The following is a 20,295-nucleotide window of genomic DNA, read 5'->3' on the forward strand; positions in this document are numbered from 1 at the left end:
GATGGGAAACGTAGTTCCCCGGCAAGACGCCGAGCGCGCTTTACTTACCCCATTGTTTCGTACGTTTCGTTGGTTTCGGGAGAGAGAACCAATGGGGGGGAGGAGCCTAGGACCCGCTAGCCTTCATGGGAAATGTAGTTTTCTTTTTTCTCCAATGGTTCTTCATAGTTTCTCAACTACGGGAAGAAGGCAACGAGGTTTAATTTAAAGGATGCTTTATTGGTGTGGCAAGATGGATTCTTCTTCTAGGAATGGTTCCATACGCACGATCCACGGGGACGTTTTTACATATATTGAACGGGATTTTCTAACATTTCATGACTGGGAAGAATCTGCAGGTAAGGATTAATTGGTTTGCGCAATCAGGCTGGGAAATAGCTGGTTGTCTGCAGAGATGCGAGTTCTGAGTCCCTTAAAAAGTTCACACACCACATTTCGAATATCGATTGATCCAAATCCAAGGTGCTGTTTCCTGACTGTTTTTACAATGTTGCTGATTAACTTTTATGTATTTTGCTGTGTGCACGTGGGGATGTACTAAACGGATGATCACTGAAAGGGATGATCGGGATGATTGCCTGCAGTTCACCTCCAAGCCCCTAGATGTCACTATCTTTTTTCACTTAAGCTCAATTTAAACAAATAATAACCAACATAAAGCTTGTAAATATGTATGACTAATCTAAAAACGGGTTATTAGTGCATATATGTATACCTGGCACTGGTCTCTATGCGTTTCCTGTGGGATGATGGCTGTATCTTTCTGATTTACGTGGGATGATGGGGTTATTAGTGCATATATGTATACCTGGCACTGGTCTCTATGCGTTTCCAGTGGGATGATGGCTGTATCTTTCTGATTTACGTGGGATGATGGGGTTATTAGTGCATATATGTATACCTGGCACTGGTCTCTATGCGTTTCCAGTGGGATGATGGCTGTATCTTTCTGATTTACGTGGGATGATGGGGTTATTAGTGCATATATGTATACCTGGGACTGGTCTCTATGCGTTTCCTGTGGGATGATGGCTGTATCTTTCTGATTTACGTGGGATGATGGGGTTATTAGTGCATATATGTATACCTGGGACTGGTCTCTATGCGTTTCCAGTGGGATGATGGCTGTATCTTTCTGATTTACGTGGGATGATGGGGTTATTAGTGCATATATGTATACCTGGGACTGGTCTCTATGCGTTTCCTGTGGGATGATGGCTGTATCTTTCTGATTTACGTGGGATGATGGGGTTATTAGTGCATATATGTATACCTGGGACTGGTCTCCATGCGTTTCCTGTGGGATGATGGCTGTATCTTTCTGATTTACGTGGGATGATGGGGTTATTAGTGCATATATGTATACCTGGGACTGGTCTCCATGCGTTTCCTGTGGGATGATGGCTGTATCTTTCTGATTTACGTGGGATGATGGGGTTATTAGTGCATATATGTGTACCTGGGACTGGTCTCCATGCGTTTCCAGTGGGATGATGGCTGTATCTTTCTGATTTACGTGGGATGATGGGGTTATTAGTGCATATATGTGTACCTGGGACTGGTCTCTATGCGTTTCCAGTGGGATGATGGCTGTATCTTTCTGATTTACGTGGGATGATGGGGTTATTAGTGCATATATGTGTACCTGGCACTGGTCTCTATGCGTTTCCTGTGGGATGATGGCTGTATCTTTCTGATTTACGTGGGATGATGGGGTTATTAGTGCATATATGTGTACCTGGCACTGGTCTCTATGCGTTTCCAGTGGGATGATGGCTGTATCTTTCTGATTTACGTGGGATGATGGGGTTATTAGTGCATATATGTATACCTGGGACTGGTCTCTATGCGTTTCCTGTGGGATGATGGCTGTATCTTTCTGATTTACGTGGGATGATGGGGTTATTAGTGCATATATGTATACCTGGGACTGGTCTCCATGCGTTTCCTGTGGGATGATGGCTGTATCTTTCTGATTTACGTGGGATGATGGGGTTATTAGTGCATATATGTATACCTGGGACTGGTCTCTATGCGTTTCCAGTGGGATGATGGCTGTATCTTTCTGATTTACGCGGGATGATGGGGTTATTAGTGCATATATGTATACCTGGGACTGGCCTCTATGCGTTTCCAGTGGGATGATGGCTGTATCTTTCTGATTTACGTGGGATGATGGGGTTATTAGTGCATATATGTATACCTGGTACTGGCCTCTATTCGTTTCCAGTGGGATGATGGCTGTATCTTTCTGATTTACGTGGGATGATGGGGTTATTAGTGCATATATGTATACCTGGGACTGGTCTCTATGCGTTTCCTGTGGGATGATGGCTGTATCTTTCTGATTTACGTGGGATGATGGGGTTATTAGTGCATATATGTATACCTGGGACTGGTCTCCATGCGTTTCCTGTGGGATGATGGCTGTATCTTTCTGATTTACGTGGGATGATGGGGTTATTAGTGCATATATGTATACCTGGGACTGGTCTCTATGCGTTTCCAGTGGGATGATGGCTGTATCTTTCTGATTTACGTGGGATGATGGGGTTATTAGTGCATATATGTATACCTGGGACTGGCCTCTATGCGTTTCCAGTGGGATGATGGCTGTATCTTTCTGATTTACGTGGGATGATGGGGTTATTAGTGCATATATGTATACCTGGGACTGGTCTCTATGCGTTTCCTGTGGGATGATGGCTGTATCTTTCTGATTTACGTGGGATGATGGGGTTATTAGTGCATATATGTATACCTGGGACTGGTCTCCATGCGTTTCCTGTGGGATGATGGCTGTATCTTTCTGATTTACGTGGGATGATGGGGTTATTAGTGCATATATGTATACCTGGGACTGGTCTCTATGCGTTTCCAGTGGGATGATGGCTGTATCTTTCTGATTTACGTGGGATGATGGGGTTATTAGTGCATATATGTATACCTGGGACTGGCCTCTATGCGTTTCCTGTGGGATGATGGCTGTATCTTTCTGATTTACGTGGGATGATGGGGTTATTAGTGCATATATGTATACCTGGGACTGGTCTCTATGCGTTTCCTGTGGGATGATGGCTGTATCTTTCTGATTTACGTGGGATGATGGGGTTATTAGTGCATATATGTATACCTGGGACTGGTCTCCATGCGTTTCCTGTGGGATGATGGCTGTATCTTTCTGATTTACGTGGGATGATGGGGTTATTAGTGCATATATGTATACCTGGGACTGGTCTCCATGCGTTTCCTGTGGGATGATGGCTGTATCTTTCTGATTTACGTGGGATGATGGGGTTATTAGTGCATATATGTATACCTGGGACTGGTCTCCATGCGTTTCCTGTGGGATGATGGCTGTATCTTTCTGATTTACGTGGGATGATGGGGTTATTAGTGCATATATGTATACCTGGCACTGGTCTCTATGCGTTTCCAGTGGGATGATGGCTGTATCTTTCTGATTTACGTGGGATGATGGGGTTATTAGTGCATATATGTATACCTGGCACTGGCCTCTATGCGTTTCCAGTGGGATGATGGCTGTATCTTTCTGATTTACGTGGGATGATGGGGTTATTAGTGCATATATGTATACCTGGGACTGGCCTCTATGCGTTTTCAGTGGGATGATGGCTGTATCTTTCTGATTTACGTGGGATGATGGGGTTATTAGTGCATATATGTATACCTGGGACTGGTCTCTATGCGTTTCCTGTGGGATGATGGCTGTATCTTTCTGATTTACGTGGGATGATGGGGTAAATAATTTCAACACTATATGGAACTTCAATTTCTTCTGCTAACACATTGGACTATTTAGAATAGTATATATTTCTTGAGAAAATGAAATAGTCATTTGTGTGACTGAAATGCATTTATAGTGGGTAAAGTAGTCCAGGCCATAAACATTGTTGGCTAGTGTGTGTAATGTGGTCTACTATAGGCTTCATATTTGTGAAAAGTGGGGGGGGGTAGTCTCATTGGTGGTCCAAGATATCGCCGTAGTGTATGGAGGTCTTTAATATAGTATAACATGTTTAAGGCTGGGTCCACACTGGAGTTTCCAAGTTCTGCTTAGCTGTTCCGTCTGAAACAGCTGAGTGGCACTTTATGGACCTATTTTTTTTGTTTTCATCCTTATGCACACACAACAGAAGGGACACCCATAGACTTCTATGAGGATTCCATAAATGTCTGTAAAATTCTGTTAATTTTGAGCATAAAAAAAATAAAAATAAGGGTTTTTTTTAGGTATTAAAACCATAGTGTACCAAAAACTACACATATTTGGTTTCACTTGAATAGTATCAACCTGCACAATAAAAGACAACTTGTCATTTATACGAACTATGAACTCCAAAAAAAGTAACCACTCTCAAAAATTGCATAATTGCATTTTTTTTCCACATTTTACCCCACATAGTAATTTTTTACTGATTTCTTAGTACATTATAGGCTAAAATAAACAATGTGAACACAAAGTACAAGCACAAAAAACAAACCCTTAAGCCCCTTTTGGTCGTAGACCAAAAAAATAAATAAATATTATGTTCTTTAAAGGCAAGGATGAAAAAACGAACGCTCAGAAAAAAACAAATGTATCAGGAAGGGGTTAAAGTGTCCCCACTGCTCATGATCATCTGTCATCTACATAGATGTATACATACACACATGTAACCACACAAATATGCTCCGATATACTGTATACACCCCCAAATGCAACTGAGTAATCCACAAGCAAAAAATTGGTACAAACTTTTTTTTTTAATACTGTTTAAGAATAAAATAACAAAGCAAGTAATTAGTGAGATGTAGTACAATCTCTATCAAGTGGTGGGAGGTAAGCTTTTCCTGTATAAACATTTTATGTAAACCAATTTTTAAGAAGGTATTTTATCTCTTTTGCATTGTAAGCATATATAATATGTTGGTATTCTTCCTTTTGATGCTTCACATTTTTGGTGATACCACTTTCGACATATGACACAAAAAAATTGTTTCTCTTCGTGTTCTAAGTCTAGAAAACAATGGCTTGATGAGCACATTGTCCAACCTTCTGCACTGCCATAGTGGGATGCAAAATTTCTTATGTCCTCTTCTGTATTTCTTTCCATTAGTTGTATCATGGGTGGATTATAAGTTAACATTTTTTGTGATATTCTTTGGTGTATTTTTTCTCCTTTTTTTTCCATGTGCTGGTAATCCAGTAGTTTCACCACTTCATCTAGCCACTTTCGCACTTTTAAACTGTCAAAAATTTTTATATATTGAAGTCCATTACATATGCTATATGTGTGGATTAAAACGTGTAATCCACAGTCATAGGCATTGTTTTGTTTTGGGCAGTCTGCACTTACTATCCAGGTCCATTCAGTCTCTAGATACTGTACATTTGAACATAAAGCATAAATGCCATAAAGTATTTTTTGTATTATTTGGCAATACTTGTCATATGCATTGTTTGACAATGAATCCAGTATTATTACTTTCTTCTGGCGAAGATCAGCAACAGCTAAAAGCCAATGTACCCCTCCACCATACAAAGATAGGTCTGTATTTATAGGAAAAAGTAAGGCATCAAAGTTTAAAAGGGACATATGATCTGCCAGTTTTAAAAAAGGCAAGTACCCTCCATTGGCCACAGCATGGAAATAATGGGTTGGCACAGCAAAACAACAGCTGGAAAGAGCAGATGACTTTATAATGTTTATTAATGCAGAGTCTAAAATGTCTCCTTCCAGCCAAGCCTGGGGTTTTAGACATGGTGTGCGGATGTCAAAGTCGCCTTCAATATTGTGCCAGGGATAATTCTCTTTCTGAATGTTTATCTTCTTTGGGGTACTTGTGTTTTTTGGACATGGGAAATCCTCAACAATTAAATCAACAGAATTACTTTCTGATGACAACTCTATAATGAATGTTTCTTCTTTTGTGGCAAATTGTGTACTACGTGCAAGCATTGAATCAGGCGCTGGTTCTGTTATATATGCATAATCTTCTTTGCGTGGTTTTTTGCGACCTGATTTTCCCTCACAGCGCTTTTTTCTTGCTTGTTTTCTTAATGTTGATAGGCAGTATGAAAAAGTGTCTTGTATAAAAATTCCAGTAGCTTTTTGCACAGCGATTATATGAAAGCAGAGACCAGAGCTTTTACATGAGCAACTTGGCTTTGGGGATAAAAAGACAGAATGCACTTCTTTTTTAAAAGGATTTTTAACTATAAACAACTGTAACTGTGTATTCAGAGAAACTAAATTTCTTTCTATACATAAATTGGCTATGGAAGTCTGTGTCATTCTTTGACATGATTGTTTATTTATAGTTGGTGTTGTATCCGGATTCTGTGATTTTACCTTAAAAACAATTTTTTCTATGGGTAAGTAGTCTGGAAACTGTGTATGTTCTGTTGGCCTTTTCAAAAGATCTTGAAATGTAGCTTTTAGTCTAAATTTTCCAAGGCCATACTGAGCCCTTTCGAACTCATACAAATAAAATGTCTGTAGATGTTCAAAACAAAGTAGAATGCTGTCCAACGGTAGTTCCTTCCAATCAGTTGCATCCTTTAAAATGCAATTCATACTTTCACTGACATTATTGGTTGATGTTTTGTTCTTAAATGCATGAAACTGTTTGGTATAAAACCTGCTTGAAAATTGAAACATTGGCTCATGTAGGTATTTTTCAAAATAATTGCTAAAAGACTCAGACCACAGTATTCTAAATTGCTCATATTTAATTACCCACTCTTCTTTGCTCTCTGCATTTCGTAACTGTTCAATGTGATCTTTTAAAACTTTGATGTCATCTTTTTTTCCACCAGCACGTTTTACCCAAAATTCAACATCTTTTAGGATGTGATTTCCACACAAAACTAGTGGAATGTTGGGTAAAACTTTATTGAATGCACTAATTATTCCTTTTTCACGATCAGTTACCACAGGAATATGTTTAATGCTGCTCAGGTCTAGACTAGGTGAAAGTTCACTTATAAATTTTTCATGGTGTTTTTGAAATTTCCGTTCATGAATCATAAACGCAACAGGAAAAATTGGATCATTTTGTAAAATAGTATTTCTTAGTACAAAACTAGAAACATAGAAGTCACCAAGGTTGAATGTTGTATCATAGGAAATCATCTGATTAGTTGTTGGATCATTTTGTGCCATGGTTAAAAGGTCTTTTGCTAGATCTGTTATTTCCTTTTTCCATGCTAATACAACAAGATCTGGAAAAAAATTAATAATTCGAATAAATTCTATTTGGTAAGCAAGCTGTAGTGTTGCAAACAAATCATCTTTATTCCTCTTCTTAAGGTCTTCAGAGTATTTTAGATTTTGAATCTGTTTCAAATCTCTGGGACGGTTTACTGCAATTCTCGCATTATCTCCTTCTGCAGACGCTTTACTGTGCATCTCAGAATATATTTTTTTAGGAGCATTATGTTTAATACACTCTAACCTTCCTTCCACAAATAATGATGGTGTTGATGGTATAAATGGTCGGAAAGATTTCGCATTACCATGTTGAGTAGGGTGATAAAGTGAATGATCGCCAAGATAATGAATTACTACAATGTTTTTCTTTGGTCCCGTGATATATTTCCATACATTTTTCTTGAACGACAAAATACATTTTTTTCCTCTGCCATTAGGATCCTTTATTGCAAAATACCTAGAAAACAAATGCGTAAAATACAGTTTAAAACAGAGCAAAACGTCTTTAATGATTATCAACATAAAAAAAATGTAATAAACAAAATAATAATAATAATAATAATAATAATAATAATAATAATAATAATAATAATAATAATAATAATAATAATAATAATAATAATAATAATAATAATAATAATAATGTACACTGAGGCAGTGTTCACACGGAATTTTGCTTGTTGTTGCACAATATGTGCTGGTACACCGCAAAAAAAGGCCCATGATGGAGCCGATGGGATTTGGGCTACATGTGCTTTTGTTTTGTAGAACACACGGTTTCTGGGCGTCACAGCATACATTGGAGAACAGGCAGAGTCTAATGGATTAAACTAACCAAGCTGCTATTGCAGTTCTTGCATTAGTTTGCAAAAGGGACAGGTGTTTGTAGGACCCTTCCTAACAGGGACAACATAGAGCTCAGTGGAAGGGTTTGCCTTAAAAAGAGGAGCTCATGACACCTATATTGAACTTTTGCCAGTCAGTAAGCTGGTTTTACATATTGCTGCAATATATGCTTATAGCGACACACTGCTAAATGTACCAAGAAATAAGCATGTATTGCAACAATATGTAACACCAGCTCACCAACTGGCAAAAGTGAATGAATGGGGCTCATGGCACCTACATTTAAGTCGAACCCTTTCACCGAGCGCCAAGGTGTCCCCATTTGGAAGGGTCCTACAAAAACCTGTACCTTTCCAGCACTAATGCAAAAGCAGCCACAATGGAAGGAGCGTTCAAAACCACCATGGAGACCGTATATATGTGTGTGTGTGTGTATACACAAGTTAACCCGTGCAGGATACTCGTGCATTCTAGTCAAATCAAGCTACTTAAGATGTTAAAAAGGTTCTTGTCATGCGCTTCGGCCTACCCCAGGCCTCCTCAGGGGAAGTGAGTTACTTCCCGAGGCAAGAGCCCTTTTTTAACATGCCCTTTCTGATGCTGCCACCTGCTGGCTGTCAGAGGTAGTTTTGGCCACAGCCACACACACACACACACCACTGGGATTATATATATATATATATATATATATATATATATATATATATATATATATATATATATATATATATATATATATATATATATATATATATATATATATATATATATATATATATATATATATATATATATATATATATGTATATATGTATATATATGTATATATATGTATATATATATATATATATAATTAACAAAAGGATACTATTGTAACTAACATAAAAAGATTACACTAAGTGTACTTACGCTTTGTATAGTTGCATTTCAATAAACCATTTTCGCTGCTTGTTGTTTCCACGTGAGATCCATCTGTACTGGTCCCTTGAATAGTCATTCTTGTGTAGGCTTTCCAGAGCCACAAAAATGTAGACTTCTCCTCCTTTTGGAGCCACTGGTGGTTGGTGCATGACACATTCACCAGATATATCATTTTTGAATACTTTTTCAATAAGATCAGAAATGTATTCATATGTGAGTTCTTCTTGAAGATGTTGTAAAAATGGTCTATTGGCCATGATGAAAAATTCCAAAGACCAGTTTTCAGCAGTAACAAATACTCAAGTAGCTGGAGTTATGAGCACCTTCAAAGATCTCAGAGGTCCAACAGATCTGACTTACCTCTGCATCACACAGGGTTTTATGCTTTCAATTAAATGTATCTTCTTTGCATCTCACAGAAAGGACATGTGACCAGATTGTTGTATATTGGTAAAGATACATGGAGGTCATAAACAGGTCAGAATAATTAACAGAAATTATCAAGAGGTAGACAAAGATAAGAAGAGAGAATCCCCCACAAAGAACTTGATATACTTTAATAATGCTTAGGCTGGGTCCACACTGGTGTTTACAAAGTCTGCAGAGCTTTTCCATCCAGAACAGCTCAGCGGACTGAATGGGCATATTTCTTCCGTCTGCATGTGTATACAGACTGAACAAACGTGACCTCTGTAGACTTCTTTGGGGGTTCTGTAAGTCCATAAAATTTTGTTATTTTTAAATGGAATAAAAAATGTGTCATGCAATATTTTTTTTTCCTTCAGAATGAGGGGGGTGGGGGGGAGTGGGTGTCTGCAAGGGGACAGAGCCTAACAAGGGATTCAAAAATGGTTGCATACAATGTCTAATGTTGGCCATACATCAGACTAAGGCCAAGTCCACACTAGGTCCGTGCAGCCTCCGTTCGGGCTGCACGGACCTAGCCGGAACATAGACGGAGAATGCAGCAATTCTTCCGTCGATGTTCCGTACAAGTCTAACCATAGGCTTGAACGGAACATCGGCGGAAGAATGCTCCGTCGGTGTTCTGTCTACATTCCGTGCTAGGTCCGTGCAGCACGAACGGAGGCTGCACGGACCTAGTGTGGACTTAGCCTCACTTAACCACAACCCTCCAAACTTTCATCCATCAAACCTGTTTGTCCAACTAAAACAGCGCGGCATAAATCTAACCAACTCTTCATCAGACAAGCCAACCTGCTGACCTTCTGTCCAACTTGAGATATCACCGGAGTAGGCTGGATTCACACTGCTCTATTGTCCCCCATGGGATTGCTGTGGCTTTCTTACAGCATCTGTTAGGGTACTGTCTGACACCTTTTAGTGTGGTATCCTAATGGATACAGTGAAATAGTTGCAAAAACACTGTATGAACTTCTTCTGCATCGTTTCAATAAATAATTTTTCTCAAAGACTGGCTATACTGAATAATTCCAGCAGAACCACAACTTCCAGCATCACAAACTGTCCATAATAGATAAAACAATAAACTAGATCTGTTAGTTTGAACTCTAATGCTGGCCATACACTAGGATGACATCATGCATCGTGTGGTCACAGTATATTTTTATGTAAGATGTTGTTTAAACGCGCACTCCCGCTCGACGTTCGTTGAATCTTATGTTCCTTCTATTTGACCATAAGATCCATCAATTTTCTTTGCACATCACGTGCGCATTGAGTGTGCCAGAATGTGCATTGGTAAATATAGGAGGAGTCAAATGGGAGTTGGTCCTGCAGCGAGTCATCCCAGTATATGGTTAGGGTAACCCTAACCACAAACCTTTAAAGGTTAATTTCATAATATCGATGATAGGACACTCGACAGTCAGAATATTACCCTTGTGGAGGTTGACCTTGCAGAACAGACGATCTTCTGCAAGTCGATCATTTTATATAGTCAATCTTGCACAAGAGCCGATGTTCTGCTGGTCGACTTTCCACAGTTGACCTAAGGAGAATTTACCTACTGGCCATAGACGGCCAGATCCCCAATAAACTAACCTGTCACCCTTGAGAGTAAATCAGCTATTACAGACAAAACTGGTTGTGGTACAATAGGTCTCAGCTTGCCTTCACAGACAGGTGATGCAGGGTTACAGGTTCTATCACAGTATGTGCCTAAAGTAAGGGTGCGCTGTACTGATACCTGGATTATCAACACAGCAGTTCCAGCTGTTTAATCGATGGCCGTTAGGTTAACTGTGAAAGTTTGACGGGCATGAGGTCAACTCATGTGGAAGGTTGAATTATGGTTATGGGTTGTAGTTGGAGTTAAGATTAGGGGTTAAACATAGGGTTTATTGTTAGGGTTAGGTTTTGGGCCTACAGTTTGGGTTTAGGGTTATTTCATTTTTTAAATATTGTGTTTTAATTCTGTTTTGTTTTTAGCCCCATTATGGGACTAGATTAGACTATGCGACCGCTTGATAGCAATACTGCATTACAATATACTAATTACAATATACTACCTATAAACAACTGACCAATACGGTCAAATATATGGGCCAATATGTCAAACTAGATCATATGCACTAAAAAAAAGACATAAACTACAGCCTTTATTAAAAATGATACATTTTATTAAATATTAAATAAACAGACAATAAACAGACAAGAATAAAAAACCCGATAATGGATGCAGACAAATGCTGGGTTGATATGCAAATTACACAATCCTTATTGCATAGTGATCAATAAGCAATCACAAAAAATACAACAAAGTAACAATATAAATAATCAATATAATAAATTATATCTTATAACCTCTAGTTTAATCCACTGGGGTTATTGGGGAAGCCTGTCCTAGGTGTCTGGTACCCTTTAAAGCTAAACTGTGCTGCTGCTGTACACTGCTGGCTACGCCGTAACCTGAGTACACTATGGGGAGATATCAGATACAGACTTCAGCTGTAGTCTTATCCTTTCCTGCTATGTCTAGCACCTGGCCATTGGAGCCGGCCACAGAACAGCCAGCACCAAGGCAGGTGAAAGCACCTGATAAGCTGCAAACAAATAATACTCCTTATATAAAATAAACATAGCAGCTGTGCTGTGAATGGTAACAGGCAAGTCATGAGCTCCATACTAAAAAAAAAAAAAAAGAATTGCTTTGAACACAATTGCTACTTTTTTGGCAAGTAGCTGTTTCTATGACCTATTTGTGTGCTTACATTCCTTCATTTATTTATTTTCTTTTATACTGGGATTACATGTTTGATGGGTCCATAACAGATTACCAGTTTTCCATATATTTATGGGTTCAACATATATTTGCTGTTCTGGAACGAATTAATATTCCATGTTGAGGGACCACTAAAAAAATAAAGCCATCATCCCACTGGAAACGCATAGAGGCCAGTCCCAGGTATACATATATGCACTAATAACCCCATCATCCCACGTAAATCAGAAAGGTACAGCCATCATCCCACTGGAAACGCATAGAGGCCAGTCCCAGGTATACATATATGCACTAATAACCCCATCATCCCACGTAAATCAGAAAGGTACAGCCATCATCCCACTGGAAACGCATAGAGGCCAGTCCCAGGTATACATATATGCACTAATAACCCCATCATCCCACGTAAATCAGAAAGGTACAGCCATCATCCCACTGGAAACGCATAGAGGCCAGTGCCAGGTATACATATATGCACTAATAACCCCATCATCCCACGTAAATCAGAAAGGTACAGCCATCATCCCACTGGAAACGCATAGAGGCCAGTGCCAGGTATACATACATGCACTAATAACCCCATCATCCCACGTAAATCAGAAAGATACAGCCATCATCCCACAGGAAACGCATAGAGGCCAGTCCCAGGTATACATACATGCACTAATAACCCCATCATCCCACGTAAATCAGAAAGATACAGCCATCATCCCACTGGAAACGCATAGAGGCCAGTGCCAGGTATACATACATGCACTAATAACCCCATCATCCCACGTAAATCAGAAAGATACAGCCATCATCCCACTGGAAACGCATAGAGGCCAGTGCCAGGTATACATACATGCACTAATAACCCCATCATCCCACGTAAATCAGAAAGATACAGCCATCATCCCACTGGAAACGCATAGAGGCCAGTCCCAGGTATACATACATGCACTAATAACCCCATCATCCCACGTAAATCAGAAAGATACAGCCATCATCCCACTGGAAACGCATAGAGGCCAGTGCCAGGTATACATACATGCACTAATAACCCCATCATCCCACGTAAATCAGAAAGATACAGCCATCATCCCACTGGAAACGCATAGAGGCCAGTCCCAGGTATACATACATGCACTAATAACCCCATCATCCCACGTAAATCAGAAAGATACAGCCATCATCCCACTGGAAACGCATAGAGGCCAGTCCCAGGTATACATACATGCACTAATAACCCCATCATCCCACGTAAATCAGAAAGATACAGCCATCATCCCACTGGAAACGCATAGAGGCCAGTGCCAGGTATACATACATGCACTAATAACCCCATCATCCCACGTAAATCAGAAAGATACAGCCATCATCCCACTGGAAACGCATAGAGGCCAGTGCCAGGTATACATACATGCACTAATAACCCCATCATCCCACGTAAATCAGAAAGATACAGCCATCATCCCACAGGAAACGCATAGAGGCCAGTCCCAGGTATACATACATGCACTAATAACCCCATCATCCCACGTAAATCAGAAAGATACAGCCATCATCCCACAGGAAACGCATAGAGGCCAGTGCCAGGTATACATACATGCACTAATAACCCCATCATCCCACGTAAATCAGAAAGATACAGCCATCATCCCACAGGAAACGCATAGAGGCCAGTGCCAGGTATACATACATGCACTAATAACCCCATCATCCCACGTAAATCAGAAAGATACAGCCATCATCCCACAGGAAACGCATAGAGGCCAGTGCCAGGTATACATACATGCACTAATAACCCCATCATCCCACGTAAATCAGAAAGATACAGCCATCATCCCACAGGAAACGCATAGAGGCCAGTGCCAGGTATACATATATGCACTAATAACCCCATCATCCCACGTAAATCAGAAAGATACAGCCATCATCCCACAGGAAACGCATAGAGGCCAGTGCCAGGTATACATATATGCACTAATAACCCCATCATCCCACGTAAATCAGAAAGATACAGCCATCATCCCACAGGAAACGCATAGAGGCCAGTGCCAGGTATACATATATGCACTAATAACCCCATCATCCCACGTAAATCAGAAAGATACAGCCATCATCCCACTGGAAACGCATAGAGGCCAGTGCCAGGTATACATATATGCACTAATAACCCCATCATCCCACGTAAATCAGAAAGATACAGCCATCATCCCACTGGAAACGCATAGAGGCCAGTGCCAGGTATACATATATGCACTAATAACCCCATCATCCCACGTAAATCAGAAAGATACAGCCATCATCCCACAGGAAACGCATGGAGACCAGTCCCAGGTATACATATATGCACTAATAACCCCATCATCCCACGTAAATCAGAAAGATACAGCCATCATCCCACTGGAAACGCATAGAGACCAGTCCCAGGTATACATATATGCACTAATAACCCCATCATCCCACGTAAATCAGAAAGATACAGCCATCATCCCACAGGAAACGCACAGAGACCAGTGCCAGGTATACATATATGCACTAATAACCCGTTTTTAGATTAGTCATACATATTTACAAGCTTTATGTTGGTTATTATTTGTTTAAATTGAGCTTAAGTGAAAAAAGATAGTGACATCTAGGGGCTTGGAGGTGAACTGCATGCAATCATCCCGATCATCCCTTTCAGTGATCATCCGTTTAGTACATCCCGTGCACGTGGTCATAGCAAACAAACAAAAACCACCATTAGTTGTCTGGTCCGCCCTGCCAGGTACATTTTGACTCTCTTGGGTTTGGTTCCTGTGGTTTTATATCGTTTAGGTCAAGAGAGGCAATAAAACGGGGTCTCCTTATGCGTTCCCGTGTATGGATGGCGAGCGATCTCTTTTTATCCTAAGCTGTATAGGTCTACTCAGGGAATTTATTTGTCTGCACTTGTACGTACGCACCCCGCCGATGCCTCCCAGAGATGTTTGATGGCAACTTCCATAATGTCTAGGTAGCGGAACTGCCAACTGAACAAGCCAAAGGATAAAGAAAATGAAGGGAGAGTGTTTCAAGGGTGAGCAATTAACGAGTGAGGAAAATAGAAAAAGAGGCAGTCTTGGCCAGTTTTCCAGTTAAAAGTATGAGTTGCTACATTCAACCGGACTTTCTTTTCTCTGAGTATGTTTAGGACTACATCCGAAGAGAGAGATTCAAAACGTTGCACAAATTCCGAAAACAAGGGTGCGCAATATCTTTATTGATCGGATCGCTTGTCCTGCCCACCCTCTTTTTCTGAATCCCAGGGAGAAAAAAAACCAAAGAGTTTCGAGGGGAAGGGAAGGAGTGTCACCAAGCACCAAAGTCCCGCCCCCTTTCCTCCCCGGGGGCTGCTGGGAGGCGTAGTTTTGCCTCTCTCCTTCCGCATCTCCATCCTGGAGCATGCTGGGAGGTGTAGTCCTTTCTCTCCTACCTCGTTTCCCCCTCCCCCACTCCCGAATCTTAGTTCCTGTCCCAAGTTTTTCCCTCAGCTGGGCATGAACGGGGCTGGGGAGCCTGATCCTGGCGCCGGGGGTTACAAAAGGCGTTACAGGGCGCTGAAGAGGAGGCTCAAGTTCCTGATTTATGTGAGGGCCGGAAGAGTGGGCGTGGGGGGGGAGGTATGGGGGGGAGGTATGTGGGGAGTGGGGGGGAAGACAGCTTGGAGGAACCAGGAGGATGTATGGGTGTCTGTGTCGGGGGAGATATAGGGCATTCTTCAGGAAACGAGGTTGGAGCCGGAGAGGGGTAGTACTGCCTTAAAATGTTCATTATTTTGTGTATTCCAAATGTGTTTTTTTTTGGGGGGGGGAGATAAGGTTGTTCGTTTTTTGGGAGATATAGAATATAATGAAACACATCTGGAGTTTAAAAAGAAAATTAGCAGCCAGAGGTTTGTGTTGTGGGGAGATGTGAGGAAAACGTGTGTGTGTGTGTGTGTGTGTTTGGAGGGAAAAAAAGGTTTGCCTACATGCGTCTAGGGGGTAGGCCAATTCAAGGAAGGACGTGACTTTTTGTGTCGAATAACCTTGTGGTGGGGGGTGCTTACAGCTGGCCCAAGGTGTGCTGCTGCCTGAGGCTGAGTGGCAGATTTCCCCCTCCTTTCACTCACCACTGCCAGTCAAGGGACATAGGACCTTGTACAAATGTAATTTTGGCACATGAGGTAGAATATCGCACAAGCCCCTTTCCCTAGTCCTGGCATTAAAAATAAAGTAATGACAAATTTGGTATGCAACACTGTTAGCTAAGAAAAATCTGTGCAACAGGTTGCTGACCTTTCATGCCATTCAAAATGTTGATTCCCGAGGTGGCGACCTCAGGAATCGAAATGATATACACTATATCCATGTGTATACCGTATGTTTTGGATGTTCTGCTGGGGAAATGAGGGGAGAATTACTGTACAGGTATGTCCCATAATGCACCAAAAACATGGCTTCCTCAAACTGCATCTCGTTTCTGCCATTTATTTCCTATAGCCACCTTTGTATAATTGTTTTTAGCTTTAATTTTTTTCTTTCTATGATGTGAGCAGCCTTTGGACATTTTTAAACCGAAAGGCAGAGGGAAATATTTTAAATAAATAATACTTTAGATAAGTTTGCCCATTAGTGATGTCTAGATGGGTGGCATATAAATGCAATAAATAAATAAAATAAATAAATTAAATTAAAAATTGGAGATGTTTACCTTGTAGACTTGTTGTAACCTTTGGCCCTTCAGACATTTTCAGCTGGAGTTCCCATGATCTTTTACCTTTAGCCATGCTGGCTGATGGTAATCAAGGCCCCAAACATCTGAAAGGTTATGAGCCTAACTGCGGTCTATAGGAAGAATCAGAAGTTGGGGGACAGGAGATCCCATTTTTTAGCTGCATCCCCCAGAATCTCCCAGGCAACACAGCCAGGTTGGAAGATTCTGGGAGTCATAGTCCCAAATGGAACTTGTTTTATGCTGTGGCCTTTACTCATTATTGCATTCAATTAATATCTCTGTATTCAACGTGCAAAGCAATATACAACACTTAAAACTGTACGTTCAGAACACTTTAATGGGAAAGGAACAAACCAGTAAGGAAAATTAATTGGCATGTTCGAATATTCATGCTATATAACTGATAGGAGTATTTTGCTAACTGAGGCAAAATCAGAGTGCTCCCCTTCCTCTGATGGGGAAGTAACCCTCAGTGCTGCCCCTCAGTGACTGCTCCAATCTTCTACTTGAAGCAGCCGCCTCACTAATTACTGGTATGACTAGTCCTAGGAAAGGAGGAAGGTATGGAGAATATAGAGAAGAAAAAAGTACAGTGGGCAGGAACTTGTAAGGTAATCCTGGTTCTTAGCATGATCTGCTGTGTTACTTACTTCTCAGGAGCAAGAATGTTTCCAAGAAGAGCTGAGAAAAGCACAGCGAAAACTCTTGAAAGTTTCACGAGATAAAAGGTGAGAAGAGGGAAGGACAGAAGAGTTGAAAATGGTGTGGGATTAGGCTTGGAGTTGAGAGATATTTATGAGCAAAAGGCAGGGTTAACACTTTTTTGGCAGGGCTTCTGGGTTTTTATAGCTGGCTAGGTTTTCTTCATCGTTGCATCATTAGGGAAAAGTGCACCTCTTCAGTTTTGGCCCTTAAACTTACTAATAACCAGAGTTTGGTTACGTTTGAAGACGTTTGGTTATGGTATACAGACCCCCCTGTGTCTGTGTACGGTAATTGCAATAGTCTAAAAAGTAACTTTTTCAAGCTCAGCTAATAATAGCACAGGAGTGCTGCCCCCTGGAAGTGGCATCTCAACAACAGGGGCAAACATGGCAGCAGGAACGAGGTCAGTGTTTCTGAGAAGGCAGATTTAATTTGTGCCAAAAGCTATCTCTAGCTGTTGAAGCCTCTGGCTTCAGAATTTGTGTTTGCTCCAGGGATAGACGAATACACCCTGAGGAGTAGCAGTAAGGAAAATAGGTGTCTGGGAGCATATGCAAATTTCCTGTCTCCTGTGATTGAGCTAATTTGGACAGAGCCTGCACACAAAATGTTGTGAGATAGGACTTCCAAGCCAGATGGATTAAAATGGTTTAATGCCTAGCGAAGGCTGACTGTTGAATGAGTGTCCCTTTTGAAAACTTGAGCCTTGGGTGTGTGTGTTGTTATCACTTTCTTTCCTTCTACACATTTTCTCTCTTCCAGTTTTCTTCTTGATCGCCTGCTGCAGTATGAGAATGTGGATGAAGAGTCATCAGGTAAACCTAAGGCTCAAAGCTCCCTTCTGTGGTGTGTTTTGGGGAGGGGAAGGTATTCCTCACAGTCTAGTAGTACATGGAGATGTCAAATGAAGATGGTATAAGATGTTATTTTGGGTAACACCAAAACAAAAATGAACAGTGGCCCAAAATTAAAGAATCATCTACAGCAGAGGTCCCCAACCCCCGGTTTGTGGCCCAGTGCCAGTCCGTGGCCTGAGTTGGACCAGGCCGCATAGACAGACCTCCCCCCACCCCTGCACGCATTTGTGCCTGCGTGTGAGTGCGCCCGCATGAACACTACGCCGCCCTTTGTGCATGCGGAGGAGTGTGCGCATGCCCATACTAGCACCCCCTGCTCCTTCACGCATGCGTGCACATGCAGGGGTTTGCACCGGTCTTCTCCAGCCGGTCCGCGGGGCTAAGAAGGTTGGGGACTGCTGATCTACAGGACTTTGGGTTTTTACTAAGTGTATTGTTTTGTTCTGTTGTGATTCTAGATTGTTATGACATTCAGAAAGTGGAAGTGTGATAGCCTTTTCTATAGAAATTAATCTTAGAAATAAGCTCTATTAATCCAGGAGCCTTTCCAAGACATATTCTCTAACTTTTGCTTTTCTTTTTAAAAGCACTGAGTCATTAATAACTATTATTTGCTAGTGTAACTAGCATTCTATAACCTTCATATGGAGCAGAAGGGCAATTGCATAAGTGTCTCTTCCATGCTTGCCTTCCCACAACCAGTTACACAACAGATCTCACTACCAAAGCGAGAACAGCCCTGTGCTGGGGAGTCTGCCAGAGCTGGAGCCACATTTATGCACTTGCTCTTCCGCTCCCCGTTTAGGCAATAGATTATCGGTCTATATATAATATAGTATAGCTACTGGCAAATCTCTCATAGTCATTTTATTTACTCTTCTTATATTCTCATATGTATATGTTTGAACCAGTGATCTCATCTTACATGAAGAAGTGGTCATGCTGTAGTGGTCATTCAGATATGTTGGAAATGAAACTCCCATAATCTTACAGACAGCTTTGGGATGAGAGAATAGGCTGCTGTGCTTTGGGGCTTTTCCCTTTGAGCAGCATCTTGCTGATCTGAGAAAGATGGGAAGGACTGTAGAAGGAAAAGGGGATTTTGGAGAATTTGCTGTTATCTTAAGGGTAGATATAATATGCTGTAACAGGTTGTGGTAAGCAGCCTGGATATAATCATGTACTTGGTAGCCAGTGGTGAGTAGACATTGTGCCCAGGTGACCAGAAAAACAATTGTTTTAGGACTGGATTGAAATTGTCATTTCACGTTGCACTGTGATAAATATTAGTGAATTAATACAAACTTTTATGGGCAAATGTATATTTTTGTACGACTGGTAAAATGTATCCTGCATAACTTGGGTCTCAGGTTTAAGTTGAGGAGTGGAAAGACGTTGAATAAGATTAGGCCATATACTTAATGTGAGAAAGTCCACTGAATATAATGGGGCTTACTTCTGAGTAGATATGTAGAGAACTGCACTGTTAATGTTCTCTTTCCCATTTCAACTTGATGTAGATAGTGCCTCTGCTCTCCTGAAGCAAGACTGATTTTATATGCTTCTGAAATTTAGCACTTTTGAAATTTATACTTTTAATAAGTGGCAATTGTAACATGCATCTTAAACTTTCTAACACATAATTTGATGTATTTACCAGCAGTTTTTTTACTATCTATTGCTCTAGAGGTAATGGCTGCTAAAAGGTAGAGGTTCCCCTTGACGTTTGGTCCAGTCTGACTCTAGGGGGCGGTGCAAGCCATAAAGCCAGTGTCTTGTCTGTAGACAGTTTCTGTGGTCACCTGGCCAGCATGACTAG

General features: G+C 40.9%; 1 protein-coding gene across 5 annotated transcripts in view; it reads left to right on the plus strand.

The window, feature by feature from the left end:
• Positions 1–20,295, plus strand: part of INO80E (INO80 complex subunit E) — a 26,387-nt gene continuing 6,092 nt past the window's right edge. The window contains exons 1-3 of one of the 5 annotated variants that reach the window (XM_072976830.2): positions 1–338; positions 17,572–17,642; positions 18,382–18,434. In XM_072976830.2, coding sequence (XP_072832931.2) covers positions 318–338; positions 17,572–17,642; positions 18,382–18,434 — 145 coding nt within the window. In that variant the 5' untranslated portion in view covers positions 1–317. Of the gene's footprint in view, positions 339–15,623; positions 15,786–15,835; positions 15,929–17,571; positions 17,643–18,381; positions 18,435–20,295 lie in introns of those variants that run through there. The other 4 variants (XM_072976831.2, XM_020798808.3, XM_072976829.2 and 1 more) reach the window with 4 other exon arrangements.

This window comes from Pogona vitticeps, chromosome 6 (genome assembly GCF_051106095.1).
Source record: "Pogona vitticeps strain Pit_001003342236 chromosome 6, PviZW2.1, whole genome shotgun sequence".
Taxonomy (NCBI): domain Eukaryota; kingdom Metazoa; phylum Chordata; class Lepidosauria; order Squamata; family Agamidae; genus Pogona; species Pogona vitticeps.